At 39.6% G+C, this 18,044-nt stretch overlaps 1 protein-coding gene across 2 annotated transcripts in view; it reads left to right on the top strand.

The window, feature by feature from the left end:
• OMA1 (OMA1 zinc metallopeptidase) overlaps positions 1–14,233 on the top strand; it is a 30,468-nt gene extending 16,235 nt beyond the window's left edge. For both annotated transcript variants that reach the window (XM_054072944.1, XM_054072945.1), the window contains exon 9: positions 1,448–14,233. In XM_054072944.1, coding sequence (XP_053928919.1) covers positions 1,448–1,666 — 219 coding nt within the window. In that variant the 3' untranslated portion in view covers positions 1,667–14,233. The remainder of the gene's footprint in view (positions 1–1,447) is intronic.
• The last annotated feature ends 3,811 nt before the right edge of the window (positions 14,234–18,044 follow it).

Raw genomic sequence — 18,044 nt, forward strand, 5'->3', positions numbered from 1 at the left:
TCTTTCCTTAACTTTACTATGGCGAGCTGATAGAAATGTGTTTTACTACCTCCTTATACAAAGAAATGAGTTCAAGTCTGCTCTTCTATTTTAAAATCTATTTCAGTAAGATGTTCCCAGTGTCGCTGTGGAAAAATACCAACTTGGTTTGAAATGATGCGCAAATACTTAGGCCTAGGTGTACTGGAATATTTGATCTGATACTTCAGCCAAATCCATTGTATAGAAAGCAGATTAAAATTCCTGCTCTGTTTTTTAAGTGCCGTGGTAAGACTGCTATGAAAACTCTATTACTGTCTTCTCCCTGTTTAATCCATCGAGAACAAATGAATCAAATTTTGCTGTCTGCCAACAGTCCCTAGTCCCGGTCAGGAGGCACCTGGCTACAGCTCAGGACAGGTCTGGCTATTACTATTATTATTATTATTTTTTCAAGAATCGAGGGTTATGAAGTGGAGTAAAATAAAAATTTCAACTTACTTTCCCAGGAAAGGATTAAAAATAAAGCTGGATGTTAATCAACCCACAGTTTGCTGTAATTGAGGTCAAGATACAGATAATATTGCAGAAAAGTGACCGCACAGCTCTATAGCAGTTTCTCCACCATCCTCTAAGACATGAGAGTCATCCATTGTCATACCTTTCTCAGGTTGTCCACAAAGCAGAATGTCAGGGGGAAATGTGCCTGTGCTAATGGATTTTGATTCTCTGGGAAATTCTTTTGCTTCTTTGTACCTTTACTTTATAACCTGGAGAATGGAAGCAGTGGCATTTACTCAATGACCAGCAGTAGTTGGAAGTTTGGTCTCTTAGTGCCAATCTTTTTATCCAGATAATTTTTTAACTTCTAGAGACATTGAATGCTGTCTATTCAGAACTCTTGAATGCTGTCTATTCACATGCTTCTTGGAGATGAAATCACTTGTGTAACTGGACCTTAACTATACTGATCCACTGCCTGGATCTTAGCGCTGAACAGTGAAATGTCCATTACATTTTGCCCCCTTTTTTGAGTCAGACATCTGTGTGTAGCTATTTCAATTATAGAACATATCTGATGAAGTAAATTATTCACAGCCCTTTCAATGCAGTCATTTTAATTTACATGTGAATATAAATTAAAAGGTAAAAGATGCTGATGTAAACAAATATCACGTAAAATTGTTGGAGAACTTCCTATTTGTTTATGTCAGACCTTGTAGAATATCCATTCTTTGAGAAACAGTCTGTGAGAAAATTATTTTCCGTCTTTTTTTTGGCACTGTTTTACCATATTTCTACATTTTTCTCAGGAATTCTTAGTTTCTGTTGAAAAGTTGTTCAGTAACAACACAGAATCACTGAGCTTTATGTGCAAATGCAGACCTTACCAGAAGTCGCTGACTGAAACTTTTTTTTTTGTTTTTCTTATTTAATGAGCTTGATTTGTTTTCCTATGTGTTCACAGGCTCTTAAAATAAGGGAGAGCTGCAATTGCCCATCTCTTTCTGGACCAGATCCTCGCCTCGTTTTCAGACTTAATATGCAACACCTCCTGGAATTGTCTAAAGGTCAAGAAACCCCAAATTCTACAAAGCAAGATCTCTCTAACCCCAAACTGGATTTTCCTCACATTCGAAAAGTTGTAGATATGCCAGTAACTTTTACAGTTAAACCTACAAACTAATGATAATAATTTTCACTTTTTATGAAGCTTGTGGTCCCTGAACATCTGTCTTATAATGCAAATTTGTCTTTGAGCCATAAAGAAGATGTAGGCACTCATATTCTGTGTTTCTTTTATGTGATCTCTCACTCAAAGCAATAAGGAACCATGCCTACACATGAAGGAGCAGTGTGTTGGAACAGAAAGTTTCTTATTCATCAAGAGTTACTAAAATAAATCACTTCTCTGGGGAAAAATAATCTTGTACAATCCAGTCACACAGTGTAATTTTCACCTTTATCAGGCTCACCTTGATCAGAGGACAGATGAGCCAGAAGCGTCCCTAAAGCAGAGGAAAAAGTACAATTTTCATCACTTAAGTTGTCTGGTTTATCTTGCTGTAATTTGGGTTAGATCTGTTCAGCATCATTTGAGAAATAATGAGGAGTCCTTACCACCCATTCCACATATAGTGTGCTTAAAAATATTAAGCTGAGATGTGGTAATAGCCTATGGGCTAGATACACCCCCACTTAATTAGGTGGATTTACTGCTGGGATTTTTCTTCTTTCTGAGGCATTTTAGAATATGGATTGATTCAACATTTTTCTTCAAAGCAACCTGAAAGGGTTGCAGAAGGTTCAATTTAGAAAAGGAGTTAAATAATTTTCAAGGAATTCTTTCTTCTGAAAGAAGCACTTTGTAAGAATCATAGTTTGTAGGCCTAGAATGCTTTGCAAGGATGGCTGTTGTCTTTTTCAGATGATAAGGGCTCTTCGTCAGAGGGCAGTTTTACTGCAATGACATTTGATTTGGATACATCCATTTGGATAGATGAGATTGCTGATGTGGAAATATATTATAGAATCATAGAATGAATTGTTGAATGGTTTGAGTTGGAAGGGACCTTAAAGATCATCTAATTCCAACCCCCCTGCCGTGGGGCTATTACGCAGTAGACAAATACAACAAAGTTTCCTGACTGCACAGCTTTCACAGCTGTGCCTTATCCTAAAAGGTGACTTCTCTTCAGAAACTGGCATCTACTGCTGAGCATCCCCGCTGCCCCCAAGGCCCCTGAAGCCACACATACTATCTTGGAGGGCAATATGCACAATATAGGTAAAGCTCTGTCTTTCCTGATGGACTAGTCAGTATAGCCAGCATGGTAATCTTTATTTGCAACTGTTTGAGTCACCTTTGCTCTGCAGTTGATGAGAATATTGAAATTTTGATCTTGCAGGAAAACATAGAATGAGGCAGCAGTGAATGAAAATAAAAAGGGAACACCTATTCCTTTATCTTGTTAAGTTGTACTTGCTATTAGTCATTTTATTACTTGTAATAAAACAAAAATCTGATTTGTGTATGGTAGAACTTTACATGAAAGGGACAGTCAAAATATTTTAGTGTATTGTGTTTTGAAACGTTCTTTTTTTTTTTTTATATGGAGAGAGGCAGACTTTATCATATTTCGTCAATTAAATCAGAACGGAAGCTTTTAAAAAGGAAAAGAAATAATCTATTCAATGCTGTCAATGAATATGGTTGGAAAAAAAGATTGTGAAACAAGTAGTTTCTTTACTTCAGTTGATGAAGGGTCCTTTGAGAAACACCGCCAACTGCCTAACTTATCTCTATTCAGAGGTAAGTTGATGTATCTGTAATGTTGATGAGTCTAGATCTGATTATATAGGTCTAGGTTGGCTGCATATCCCTCACAAGTTGGTTTTGTGCTCAGTGTTACTGGCAAGAGGCAGAAGGTCCAGCCTGACCGTTATTCATCCATCCATTTTTATTTTTAGTGACAGGACTTTTTGTAACAGACATTCAGTGATGTGTTGAAGCATTTGGACATTGTCACCGGAAGGTAAACAGTAAAATACACTGTGTAGATTTCCCTGTAGATTTATAGTTTATACTGAAACACCAAGACCCCTGCTGCTGCTTCTCTCACGCTCCAGTGTCAAAGCTTGTTTTGTTATCCAGGGCTCCCAGCTGATATGCAGCTTGATGGTTGTGCCTGCTAGGACTAAGGAGAACACAGAAGAGTTTTTGTAACATTCAAGATGGAAGGATGGGACTACACAAGTTTCACATTTCTACTGTCCATTTTAATTGGCTAAAATATTGCAGTGGAATGCTGGAGCTGCAATTTTTAAGTTCACCACGGGAAATCACTTTTAATTTTTTTGTAAATGGTCTTATAACTATGATCATCATGATGTGAGAGGAAATGTTTCAAGGGAGAGGTAATAGCTTATATTAAATCGACAAAGGGCTTATGTGCTTTGTCCAGCTATACTGGTCTGATAAAACTTCTTTCTTCTTACGAACATTATGTACGCATGCACACACATACGTGTGTGTGTGTATGAAGTATGTACACAAACACAAGAACAGGGCCTGTACACTAAGCCATTACAGTTTTAAAAATGGGATGTTGAAAATTACAGTTTTTACTTTGCATCTTGAACTACCCGTAATATTTTTCTCAAGTGCTTTGGGAGGGGTTTCTTTTTACTTCTCTTTACTGTCTGACTCGGAAAATGCCTAATGCTCATCTGGCTCTCGGAGGGCACTTTTTCCTTTAATTGTCAGAATACTGTACAGTACATCTTGCTATGTTGTTACAGTACTTTCTTTTTCTTTCTTCCACAGAAAAATGTTGCTTGCCTAGGTCTGACAAGTCATAGTAAAAATTGCACTTTTAAAATTAAAGAACATCTACACACAACTTAAAATTATTATATTACTATAAATAATTATGTATAAAACTATAATAGATTATAATAATATAACTTTAAAATATATCTCATAGAAAATGCTATGGTTATATGCTTATTGCAGAAACTTTCACTGTAGCAACTTCTCACTGCAATTGTTTAACTTAGTGTGTTACAAGAAAAATATATCTAGAAGTGGTGTTGAAGGAATTCAGTACTTGAAAGGCACAAGTCATACAAGAGGGGGAAGAGGGGGAATAGTGGCTGAAGTGAAGAAAAGGTAAGATAGGTCAGTAAAAATGCGCCTGCATTTCCACCATCAATACTGCATGCTGTACTCCACAGCTTCCAGTTGAAAGACTAAGTATATAGTACATATTTCACCAAATCTCTTAATGCGTTTACGGTAGTGGGAGTATTGAGAGATTTGGTAAGCAAGAGATAAGCATTCAAGGCACTCTTCTAATAAGCATTGCTCCTCCTAACTTTTGGTTTGTCATGTTTACTGTTTTGGGGAATTGTTTTTTGGCTTGAAATGCATACATGCCAGGAAAGCAAAGCAAACAGCTGTTAGAAGGCTCTTTGTTCTTGGATTCTATTTGTAGTCATCAAAAGAGAACAATCCTGCAAGCTTGGTGCTTTTTTCATATATCGTGTAGGCTGCCACAGCTTTGGGTTTTTTTTCAGTGTGGTGTTGATATCTAAGTACACCAGCTCAAAAAACTATTTCCAATGTAATGGTCTGTTGTAAGCTATTTTACTGCCTTCAAGATTCTTTCTGCTGAAAATCCTTGTTTTTCCATATCTGGGTAGCTTTTGAAGGGGGAACGGGATGGTCATAAGATAAGCCTTCACTGTCAGCAGTATGCTGTGGCTTCTTTGGTTTCCAATCCATATTGCTGACTGTTGTTTAGTTGCCCTCAGTAAGGACTGATCTTAATAACATGCATTTCTAGATCATTTGAAACATGTCATAGATACTATTTAAGTGTTTCCATAGTACTTGCACAGGTGAACTGTTGAACAGTTTTATTGGACTTACCGAAGGTCAGTAAGACAGGGATTTCAGCAAAGCTTTGCAGGAGATCAGTGAATTATTAGGTTTATACAGTTTGGCACCTTTAGATGTGTATCTGCAGAGACTGGATGTACCTGTACGCATACTTGACTAAGAAATAGTTGTTTGTTCTTGACATAGTTATTTTTTAACTACTTTTTTCTGTTGTGTAAAGTGGTTATTGTTTGTTCACTGCCTGTCATCATTAAGGTGCTGATGTGTAAATCGATTGTTTAACCTCAAATTCGCCCTTCCACCACAAAATCAGAGTTTGTTGTGTATTTACTGTTACATAAGCTGTGAGGTAACTCTGCATAAAAGTTGTCTACATTTCTTCTTTTCCTTTGCCCCCTGCCCCATCTCTTTCTTGTGTTGCAGGTGTCTCTGCTAGAAGCGGCATGGGCTGCTGAGAGAGGAATCAGGATAAGCAAAATGGACTCTTAAATAAGTCAAGTAAAAGATGGAGTTGAACATTCTGCCTGTGATAATTTTATTACTGGGGTTGGCAATTGTTGGCAGACCCATAAAGAGAACTGACTGATGTCAGTGTCCCTCATTGCTGCCTACGTATATTGCAGGCATCCAGCATATGTGCTGTTTGATCTCATGGAGCCTAAGGCTACATGCCAAAAATAGGCCTTGCACAGTATTCCTGGCCACCTTGCTCTGGCTGGGCTGGTTAAAGGCTGCTGTTCTTAGGACGAGCCAGGGGCTCTTACCTCTGATTTATGAATGGATGCAGAGAATTGTTGTCTCCAGCACATAAATTCATTATAACAATTAAACTAAGCTGAAATTGAACCTGTTGACCTGGAAGTGAATGGCTCCATAACATTTCATTAATCCTTTGAGATGTTTAATTCTTGCTAATTTGATATTTCAGATACAATCTTCTCTACACATATAATGGCTTAATTAGTATACATTACATGATATCTCTTCACACTACAGCATGTACTGTATTTATCCACTAGAAAAGTAATTCAGTAGAGCTCAATTATAATACATTGACTAGAGCATAAAACTTGCAAAGGATATGTGCAGTAGTCACTAGATTTGAGGCATAAACATTTTCAAGCAGTCTTCTATTTGTTCATATCAATCACCTTTTAAAAATGATGTTCCTAAACCTTTTGTTACAGCTTACTAAAATATTTCAATTTAAAATGGGATTCCGGCAATACTGGATTGATTAGCAAATCATAACCAACATCTGGTGGGACAACAGTTGATAGAAACCCAATGTGTAACTTCGTCACCTGTGTAATATTCTTAATACAGTCTTTCATATTGTTGGAGACCAGGAGAACAGATGTGAAAATACATGTTTGAAAAATAACTTTCCATTTGATATGGTTGTCTTCTGTAGTTTAATCTGATAGAAACACTGCTGGCTGACAGCAGTTCTTGGTGATAAAGCCCAATTTATATGTTAAACAAATTTATTTTGTAGCATTTTGCTTGCAAATCTTTTAGCTGAAGGTACCTCTTTCAGCTCCGGGTAACAGTTCAGGACAGCAGCTCCAGCTGGAACTGCAGGGAACAGGCAAAGGGGAAGGTAATAAGTCTTCGGAATCTGGTCATTTTGCTGCTGCCTTCCTGTAAAAGTCAGTGGAGGCACAGATACAAAGGAGCTCTGATAACTTATCTTAAAACCAGTTCATGTAAGTAGTGGAAGTAGAAAATTTTGCTTGTGGCATATGCTGTGTGATCAGAGTTGCCCGCTTTTTCCTTCAGCTTCAACTGGCATGTAGTTCTTCATGGGAAAGCTGTGTTTGTTATGACTGTATTGGGACAGCCGTTTGATTGTTCTGCCTTTCATTTCTAATGACAGGTACAAAGACTGTTTTCCAAGGTGAGTTCAATTAAAATGGTAACATTTGGGTTTTTTTCTTACCCATTCATGAATGACATTGTGGTCAAGGCCCATAAATTTCTCTCAGGTTCTTACCATGCCTTTTTTACACAATTCAATGTAAAAAATTCATCAAGTGCCATGGAAGTAGGATGAACAAACCAATGTTTCAACATCAAGACAGCGTAAAAAAAGGTGTAAGGCAATACAAAATGTAGACAATGAAGTTGGTTTTCTTTTGTCAGATCAGTGTGCACAGAATAGTACCAGAATTTAGATGACTCCTGCCCCAACCCAGATGCTCCCCTTCCTACCACTGTGCAGTCTGAGACTTGAGGTAATTAAATTTATATTGTTTTCCCTTCAAGCAACACGGATCTATATTGTATATTTGGATTCTAGAGAATCAGAGTTCCTTATTCCTGCCTGGGATACCTTGTCATCAGATTTATCCCATTCATATATGGAATAAAAAATGAAGGAGTAAATGAGGAAGACTAATGTAGCAAAGTTGCAGCAGTGTGATTGTTAGCCACGAGATGGCAGCTGGGCTGCCTGAGCTGGTCTTGAAACTGATGCATTTGCAACACCTTCATTTTTAGTCTTGCTTTGGTAAACTATCAAGGTGATTTTCCCTTTTAGTGCTAACTGCAGTGACTCTTCCCTGGAGTAAACTTGAAACATCATCTTTGTGAGCCAGTGAATCTCATGCGGTTCTGTTGAAGGCTTTCAGTTCTTCTTTATCTGGATAGCAGATGACTTCACAGAAAGCTGCTGTCTAGCAAGCATTACTTTCCTTTAGTACAGATGATCAGAAAGGAGTGACAGACTGAGTGAAAAATTGTACATGCCAAAATTAAGCATGCACCATTGGATTTACACTTATAATAGCCAATTTTGAGCCAGTATTGCAAATCTGATCTGCGTTCCTGCTACTGTAGGGTAACAAATGAAGACACAACATTTTATTTTGGTGTTGACGGCATGCTTGTCATTGTCTAATGATCAAAGCAGGATTTGGGGCATAAGACATATGCTTCCACCTGTGTTTCTGATGTCCTTTACAACCTGTCAGGGTGCAGTGAGAGTGAGGCTGCTCCATGAGGGAAAGTGAGCCACGAGCTGATGATGACTGCAATACTGTCTAAGTCATCTCACAAGCAGGGTGAGCAGCATAGGGTTGGTGCCACTGACTGTCCAGCAATCATCAGTCAAATTCTAGGAGACAGGTCTGGTCCAAGGTCAGCGGGAGGCCCGGTAAAGATGTCAGGATCAGCAAGGGACAGAGCTGTGTATGGGCTTACCTCCAGCAGAGCTCATCAAGGCCTGGAGGCTGAGCTGAAATGGATCTCTGAGTGGTGGGTACTTGTGCAGAGTTCCCTGCTGAGGCCGGTCAGGACAATTAAGGCCTGTTGGCCCATCTGGGCTTTGGCATACCCATCCTGGGATAGGAGAGCCTGTTTGACCGTATAATGTAAGAATGGCAAAATTCCTAGCTAAGGAATGGAGGCTCCACATTTCAATTTCCTGTGATGTCTTGCAGGGGTCACATAGGTTTTTAGCAAGTTTCTCTTCTGTAACACAAGAATGTGAGAGAATAGATTGATTTTGAGGTGGCAAGAGTGTATCAGGATGGATATGTATCTGAGGTGAGGAGAAAATAAAGCTATTACTCTAGGACGGTTTTATTTTCTTCTCTGGTACCCAGTTTTTGCAGTAGGAGGGATAATAGGATAGCAGTTCTTAACATCAGGCAGCCCTACATATTAAGGAGGGGGTGAAATGAGAACACTCTGGTTTTGTTCTGTGGTCTCAGCACTTGGTGTTCTCTCTCATTCCCAATTCTTTGGGAGGTATTTTCTGAGCCTGTAGAAGGTTTCTGCATCTTCTTTAAGAACTTTGAGAATCATTCTTTCTTAAAGCAATCAGAACTTCAGCTAGCACTGTTTGGTGGAGTTCTGCTCATGTCTTTGTTATATCCTCAGCTGTATCACTCTCTCATTACTTTGATAAGATGAGGTTACACTGCACCATTATTTTTTTTTCAGCCAACAAGCTAAAAGGAAACAAAACCCTTGAAAAGCAACAGGGTTCAATTTTCACTGTCAACAATGAGACCTCTCCTCATTGAAATCCCTGGCAAACGTCCCAATAGTTACATCTGAATTTCTCCCTCCTTAAAACAATATTCTTTCTTTTGTGCTTTATTCTCTGCTTGTCAGAATCAGCCGATTATGAGCTCCAGCAGAGATGACATTTTATCTTCAGTAAGCAGGAAGGAGGCATGAATTAGAGCTTAGAAAAAATGTTCAATAATTAGCCACCAAGGAAGGAAAACATCCAAAAAAAGTGCAGAGAGGAATTGACTTACTTCATTTGACTGGGCTTGAAAGTTCAGCTGTAATGACAGTGGTTAAGTTCATGATGATGATTTGGTGACAAGGAAGTTAGTTTATCCCAGGTGATGTGTATTATTTTTTTTATCCAAGATGAAGTGACTGCGTGCTGCTGCTGTGTGTCAGAATCATAGCTATTAGGTATTCCACGTATACTGCACACTCACGCAGAGTGTCATGCGTGATGGCCCAAGTTGATCACACACTAACCCTTAAGACAGAGTTTGGATAAGTCTGTGGAAGGCGTTACTGCTTTCTCTAAAGCCTTTGTTATTATGAATAACAATGATGGACACAGTCTTGAACAATATGGTGGATTGTGACAGCTGGCATTAATAGGCTGAATGCCTATATTTTAGCTGAAGCTATGGGAAGTGTGTCTGAGGCTGTGCTGTACTATCCTATCTTGATACTATCCTATCTTTAGTAGTGATTGGTGGCATGAATGCTGCTGATCCTGCGTCATCCACTTCTGCACCTCTGTTACAACTCCATCCTGCCTTAGGTGCAGCTTTAATGACAAGGTGTTTGTGGGCATAGCTCATGTAACATGCATATTACACATCCCTCACTCATGGCTGGGTGCGGTATTTAAATGTGCTCTAGCTTCAATTCCTTGTGGCTGTTTGGTTTCTATTGTTGTTCTGACAAGCTGTTTTTAATACTAACTTGCTTCTGACATGCTGACCTCACCTTATCTCTGTTGTTGGTACTGCAGAAGAGAGGATCCAGTGAAATGACTTTTCTGTGCGGCTATGGAAGCCATTGGGACCTACAGACTTGATTTTCCTCTGTGAGCAGGTCCTAATCTATCTGGCTGTCCCTGAAGAAATCTCCATCTAATAACTTTGGACTTTCAGTTTTATCATTTTAATGTTTCATAGTGCCTGTGGGACATATATGTCAAAAGGCCTCACATCTTGGAGGATGCTTCTCAGTGGCTATCATGAGCTGATACATCTAGGACTTTATGAAGGAGGACCTTAAATTTGATGGGAATAACAAGGGCAGCTAATAAAATGAGCACAGCATTAGCAAAGAGAAGTGTTCAGAAGCTTCTCATGCACTGGTACCTGGTCAGTTTCCCAAGCAACTGTAGAGTTTGGGGTCTTTAAACTCTTCCTTCTGTTGCCACTGGTGTGGAGTCAGGCTTTAACTCACTTCCAGTAGGTGCCAGCATAGCTATCAGGCGTGGGTGTGAAGAGATAAGGCTGCTGATGGTCAGAAGGGTCACGGCAAGGTGCCATAATAAAAGTTTAACCATTTTAGAGGGAAAACAGCCCCATAAACATTTATACCAGTTTTGGTTTGGTTTGGTATGCTAATAAAGATGCATTTATTCCATGTGTATAACTTTGCCTGCATAGAAACGCTTTGCTTTAATGGTTTACAAGTTTCTCTGTATTAGTAAAATGTTCCTTATAGTCATTTAGACTTGGTGTCATCTTTATAGCCTATGCGTGTAGTTCTGCCTCCTGGAACAACTGGAACAAAAGACACGCAGGCCTCTCCTGCAGGAGCCATAAACACAGTTCTTGCTCTAACACTGGACAGAGCTGCTTCGTGATCTCTGTCTTCCTGTAAGTCTTCTTCCATCTAACCTTCTTTTTTTTTCCTATTCCCTGCATTTCTACCTTAAACTTGGTTGCTTGTGAAAAATCTAAGGATAAATCCAAGTAGCTACTCTAGCTACTACTCTTTTCCGCCTCTGTTTTAAAATAGCAAGAAAAATGGACAGCGAAAAGGCTTGGCGAGATGAGGTGGCTTAACCCATGGAGTATGGCGGTGGCTGCAAGTAATGCATGGCATCTTGAACTCTTCCTATAGAGACTTTCTCCCCAGGTGCTGATATATCAACGACTCTCGAAGTGCAACCTATTAGCATGTTTCACTATAGCAGTCTAATGAGTTGCAGTAATCCAGCCTGGAGGTCAGAGATGAAAGGCTTGCTGCAGAAGCTGCTTATTGAACTTCATTCCCCCATCTTTAGAAGGTCAGAAAACTCATCCACCAGGAGAACGACCTTTGCCAGGTCACAGAGACAGGGCAGTTTGGCCTGTGCAAATCTGAATTCTGAAACCCGTCTTGGAAGCAGATAGCAGTGATTTCATGTTTTCAGTAAGACAAGGCTACTCTGTATCTTTGTTAGTTTAAAAGGCTAACATAGTAAATCCTGCATCTTTTAAAATGAAATTGAATGTAGAGTAGAATATTTTCAGATTAGTATGCTGGTAGGTTTGGACTGCAGTACCTCGTTGGACTCAATGAGATTGTATTTTTACACATCTGCTCCAGTCCATCAGGATGAACTAGTGAAATGGCAATAGAAAATACGCAACAAAGGAACTGTTAATACTGAGACAATTTAGTTAGCCTTTTTGGCTTCTAGAAAAAAATACCTGAATAGAGAATACAAAAAAACCAAACCCAACCTAAAAAACCCTTGGCAAAAACTGCAGCTTGCTTAGGCTTCCTGAGACTTTAGAGATTCTGCTGCAAAGGTGCCTGATAAAGCTGTGTGTGATTTGTAGAAAGGAGAGTGAAAAAAGGGAATCTGTATCTGTATTTCTCATCCCCGACAACCCAAAACTAGTCACCTAGGAAACTTAAGATCTTGCAGCATTCTTTCCTTTAGTATAAACAATGTTTTAAAACCCTACTATTGTAATTAATTTTGAAAGTAACACATGCAGATTTGCACACTGTGGAACACAAAGGTGAAGTGTTTGAGGTCCCTCCATGTGAGAGGTTTCAGCTGTTTGCTCTTTCAAAGCAATTTAGATTGTGGCCAAAGCTTTGTGGAAGAGAGCAAATCACCTTCTCTGCACCTCCTCTTCTCATTTCATAGGTGCCACGGGTTGGGGTTTTGTTCCTTCTACTTCCTTTGATTTACACTGTCACATAGACAAATCAGAGCCTACCCTTTATTTATTGCAGCTTGCAAGACTGTGCTACAGACTTAATTTAGGATATGGACTCAAATCCTTCCCTGAAGCAGAGTATAGTACTTTGTCATTTGCAAACACTTGGAAGCACAGTGCTTCAGAGTTCCTGTAAACAAGAATAAATTCAAAGAAAATTTTGAATTACATGTGTAGTTTGAATGAATACATTGGAATCAGAGTAGCACACAGCAAGATGAATCTATCCATCATGGGCATTTAGTGTAAAGCCTGTATTTGCTTTTCTTTACTATCCACATAGATTCGATCAACATAGCAGTTCTGTCATTTGCTAAATACATGGGCTCTGCTCTCCGGGACACCAGCTCATCAGTTACCAAGTGAGCAGCCTGTCATAGGGCCTGTGTGGATCATTTGTAACTGTCACCTACCCAGAGATCAGAATCTTCCCAGAGTCCAGTCCTTTGATGGCCTGGAAATAAGCAAGCTGTACCTAATAACAGGCCTTGCTGGCTGGAAGAGATGGTGCTGGACCTGAAGCCTAGAGATGAAATTGGCAAGTTTGGGTCTCTTGAAGTTAGATGATAAGTATCAGCCTGCAGCATGGGAATTTTACATTTTTGTATTCCTCTTCCATTGATGTCTGAGGACACAAACAATCACTTCAAATCACTATCTTTGTAATTCTCTCTCTTGGATCACGGTCTGCTGTGTTTCTTTAGAGGAGCTGCCAGAAAGGCATGGAAATCACATCACAAACATGGGCCAACATCTAGGCAAAATCTAGGCACAACAAACAAGTGCTAAGCAAGCTGTGTTACCTGAGCCGACCCCAGCCCCAACTCTGGAATGTTGTATCAAGCTCTTTCAGATGCCAAACAACATGCGAGTTACAGGATGCATTTTTGTTGTTGTTGTTCAGGTTTTTTTACTTTGGTTTGTTTTTTTTCTTCCATATTCTTTCTCTCTGGAAAGCTAGGAGTTTACATCTTTTCCTGAGTCTGTTGATGCTTCCCCTTGCTTTGTTTTCTGGTCCTTTGTAAGTTCCTTAAATATGGTCAGAATGATAATTTTTCTTCTTCACCCACGGTTTAGTGCTTGCAGGTCCTGCTGTGTTTCCTTGTCCTTTTCTTCTTAGTTCTCTGCACAGAGTCAAGGAGGTTTCATAATGATGATGCTGCACAGCAAACAGTTTTAATGTTATTTTACTCTCCTCTAGCCTAAAACCTGCTTTGACATGTATCGTGTCTTTGATCTCTAATCAAGTCTACTTGAGATCTGTTTTATTTTCTGTCTTCTTAAGATTATTCCTTTTATTAAATGTGTAGCTGATACACTTAACTTCAACAAAGCAGGAATTTTATAGTGGCGGCACGTAGTTCTAAGCCAAAATTTCCCAGGGATTTTGTAGTAAAGATTAAGTGCTCTTTGAGGATGTGTTGAAATACCTCTGGTTATTTGGATTATAGATTCCCGAAATATTGTTGATATTATAGGCCTTGGGAGCTATAATACTTCTTTGGGAGCATCTGTAGTCTGTCACTCCAGTAATGCATGTCAATAAAAGAGCTAGGGTGACCTAGATCATTTCAGTTATGTATCTCTCTATCCCTTCCTTCTGTTACTAGTGAGTAGAGGGGAAATTTTAGCATCCCTTCGTGTTTCTGTGAGACTTCTGATAGATTGCAGGTGGTTCCTTAATAAATGGTAATAAAATCTTTTAGTGTCTTGTAAACCTGTTGCTTATTAATTCATTTAAGATTTGTGATCATCTGGGAAATCAGTATCAACTTGCATTCTTGTTATTAAATATGTGGAAGAGGTGATCTATGGATGTGCTGCCGTGGGAGGATGACAATGCCTCTGGGTCTACCTGTTTATGTCCTTTTTCCAACTGTGTAATTTTGCCCAGGCAGACCTTGAGGCTTCAAGATGTCTGGTGAACTGTCCATGACATCACCTGCAGCATGGCTGTCAAAATGCCAGTTTTTTCACGTATTTCTGTTGCGGACAGTTGCAGTATGTGTTTCATGAGTACGTCACTGCTGTTATACTAAGCAGCACAAGAAGGTGTATTTCTGTACTAGGAATCCTAGCACACCTGGTACAGATCCAGCTGAAACTTTCTGTTTCCAAGGGAGACCCTGTCACAGCCCGGCAGATCTCACTAATGCAAGACTATTTCTGTTAATCTGACTGATAGTTCTTATTCTCAATTGTGCACCATTACCCCTAGACAGCTCCCCTAAGGACTAAAACTAGCTTTTACCCTTTAACACACTTCAAATACTTGATGACACTGCATTTTTGCTTCCCCCACCATACCCTGGTAGCCTTGATTCAGACTGAATCCCCACATTCCCTTATCATTTATGTTTTCCCATTTTAGTTTCCAATGAGTTTGTCAACATCTTTCTTAGATGATGCCAGAATTGTGTGATTCTGTAGCACTGAGTTGTTTCAGTGACATTTCCCGCTTAGGGATGAAATGCCAGTCTTCCAGAGTGTGTGTCTTTGCTTTTCACAGCTTAGGTCAAATCCTGCCTGAACACTAACATACATTCCTGCATGTTAATTTTAGTTAATAGCTATTCAGTAAAACAATGCATCCAGCTCAAGATATATGGCACAAATTAAGCTGAACGCCCAAACAAATTCAGCAACAGACCCTGGCCTCAGCGGGCTCTTTAAGTCCAGTGTAACATGCATTTACATTGTTTTATTTCTCTTTCAAACTGTAACTTGCTCCCTATGGGGGTTACATTGAGTTAGTTTCATTTTCACATTGTACTAGCACCACGATAGTCTTGCATTTAAATAGTCTCATTTCATTTTGATATCATGATGTCATCTCCACAGAGGCGTATTGAGACTGTCTGGAGAATTTAGTGATAACACCAAGGCAGAGTCAAGCAGCAATACCCGAGCTAGCCAGTTGGCTAGACACATGTCTGTGCTGCACAGTAAGCTCAGCTTCAATTTCTGAGCCCAATCCTGGTCTCTGGACTGATAATGCAATACATTTTTATATCCTTTGAGCCCCGTTCACTCTATCACTGGCAGAAAGCATATGTGTATGGGAAATAAGGTCTCCGGGAAAGCGAATAGTTTTGGTCATATGCAGGTCAGTAGCAGCTAGGATAGAGCACAAGTGAGTCTGGTTCTCTTAGGTCAGTGTTTCAGTGTGGCTGTAGCCAGTTGAGAATTTTGTAGGTGCTAATTAAAGCTGCAGGCTGGAAAATTCCCATGGTGAGGCAAGGAAGGGTGAGTCCATCCCCCAGATGCCATGGAATGTGTGTGACCTTATTCTACCACCTGGCTGTTCTGAGGCCAAGAACATCTAGACAGTAGTGAGTAGATGCCCAGAGTCTTCTGAGGAACATAGGCATACAGCTACTGCAGTGCCCCAAGTATCCTGAATACCATGGTAACGCAAAGCACTTCCAACTGTAAATAAATATCAACATCCTAATGGCAATCCCTGTACATCTGTCAGCAGTCAGCGTTTCATAAACAACTCACAAGTCATGTCCTGTCACATGAGGATTTGTTCTAGTCTACCCTCTCTCAGCAAAACATGCATCGCTCAGGGAAGGAGGGGTCCAAGTTTCAGCTGTTAACGGCATGTCTCCTAGGTTGGGATGCAGCTCTGGGCCTTCCCCCCACACCCTCAGCTCTGGCAAGCATCTTGACTTCATGGCAGCAGAAGAGCCAGTACTTTAGGTCAAGGGGATTTGTATTTGTAGAGTTGTCATTAAATGAGTCTGACACAGTCATACAGTATTTATGGTAAGATTAGACACATGACTGCATCCAAAGCAAATGAAAAGATTCTCTCTTCTTGGTGGAATGTTCACTCGGAAGGGAAACCCTATCTTTAATGTGTGTTTATTTCCCTACTGCTGTAAGATTTCCAGGGACAAATTCAATTAGGCTGATTGACTCTAAAGGTGAAGTTTTAGTGGTTAGTTTTTTTCTTTTAATTATTTTGTTTAAAAATAAATGAGTTCTCCAGCTTTTGAGCGTGAGGGTTAGTGGTTTGGTCTTAATTCTCCCCAAAAGTAGTGAGACTACTTACTATGAATCTACGAAAGCAATTCTGTAAAGCTGCTGGGTTTAGGCGTTTCTAGAATGATGCAAGAATAAAACCATTTGTTAGAGCTACCTCTGGGATCCAGTGCCTACATACATTTGTCAAAAGATGCAGTGTTGAATGCTTCATTTTCCAAACACCAGGCTGTGATAAATTACATCTGGTTGTCGAGCCTTCCTTATATAAATCAGTGGCATATCATAATAGGATTCAGCTTCCCTCTGAAATTTTAAAGTAAATGCGCTAAGATCCTTGTGGGAAATAGTAGATTTCATTTCATGGACTTCTGCAAAGGGTATTGTCAGGGGAGCGTGCTTTTTAATCTGGCCAATAGACTAATGGGAAAGTACGTATAAAAAAGCACAAACTAAAAGGGATTGAGATGATGCTTTGGATCGAGTCTTTCTGACTGATGAAGTGGTGGGGGCATTTGGAAGCCCATGCAGAACTGATACAAGTTCTTTAAGATTAGAGATGAAGAAATGAGTGCTTTTTAAAGGTCAGGTGAGACTTGGAAGTTAAGCTGCATGGAGAAGGAAGACAAAAAATACAGGGAACTGAATATTTGTTGCACTAGTCTTTGATTTGAGAGGCCTGGGGCCAGATCTTCTCCTAAGCCTTATGCAACTTTGGTATTTTGATTCCAAACTTCACTCTTAACTTCAGGCACAAGTGTTTTTTTGCAATCTGTTTGTAATTGATTGACATTGTATATTAATTTCAAAGTACTTTTGCTCACTAACAAGGCCCTCAGTAGCACTTTCATGGACTTATCTTTCAAAGCTGAGTTTGCACTCCAAAGAGTATCTGCAAATTTGCTGTGACTTTCATATTCATCACAACCTGGGAACAGTCAAGGCTTGAGCTTTGTGACCTATGGCTTTGAGATCATTGTTCTCCTTACAGGCAGAATGCTTAATCTGCTTTTTTCCACTTCGAAATTGAAAGCAAGTCCTACAGTGGCTGATATTCTCTCAGGACTTTAAACCCTGATACATAAGTACCAGGTAGCTAGCTGTGACAGACAGAGATTACTGGAGTTCCTGCTTATTCCATACTCAGATATCCAAGATGCGAAGAAGAGCTGGATTCATCTTATCCTCTGTGTATACTGCGCATCAGCAGTAGGTGCACAGTTCCTTTGCTGGCTTCTGCTGCAGTGAGACATTATTCAAAGGTGTGATAAACATGCTAAAAGGGAAAAAAGTGAATAAATAGAAGAAAAGAGGCTGTACCCCAGATGGCAGAATTAGTGAAGAAAAAAAAATAGAGAAACAAGAAAGTGGAAACAAAAGAAATCGAGGATTTCAACAAAGGTTGAAAACATGAGACTGATTAATGTGTGCTGCAGTGGATGAACTGTCCAGTA

Source organism: Cuculus canorus, chromosome 8 (genome assembly GCF_017976375.1).
Source record: "Cuculus canorus isolate bCucCan1 chromosome 8, bCucCan1.pri, whole genome shotgun sequence".
Classification (NCBI taxonomy): Eukaryota; Metazoa; Chordata; class Aves; order Cuculiformes; family Cuculidae; genus Cuculus; species Cuculus canorus.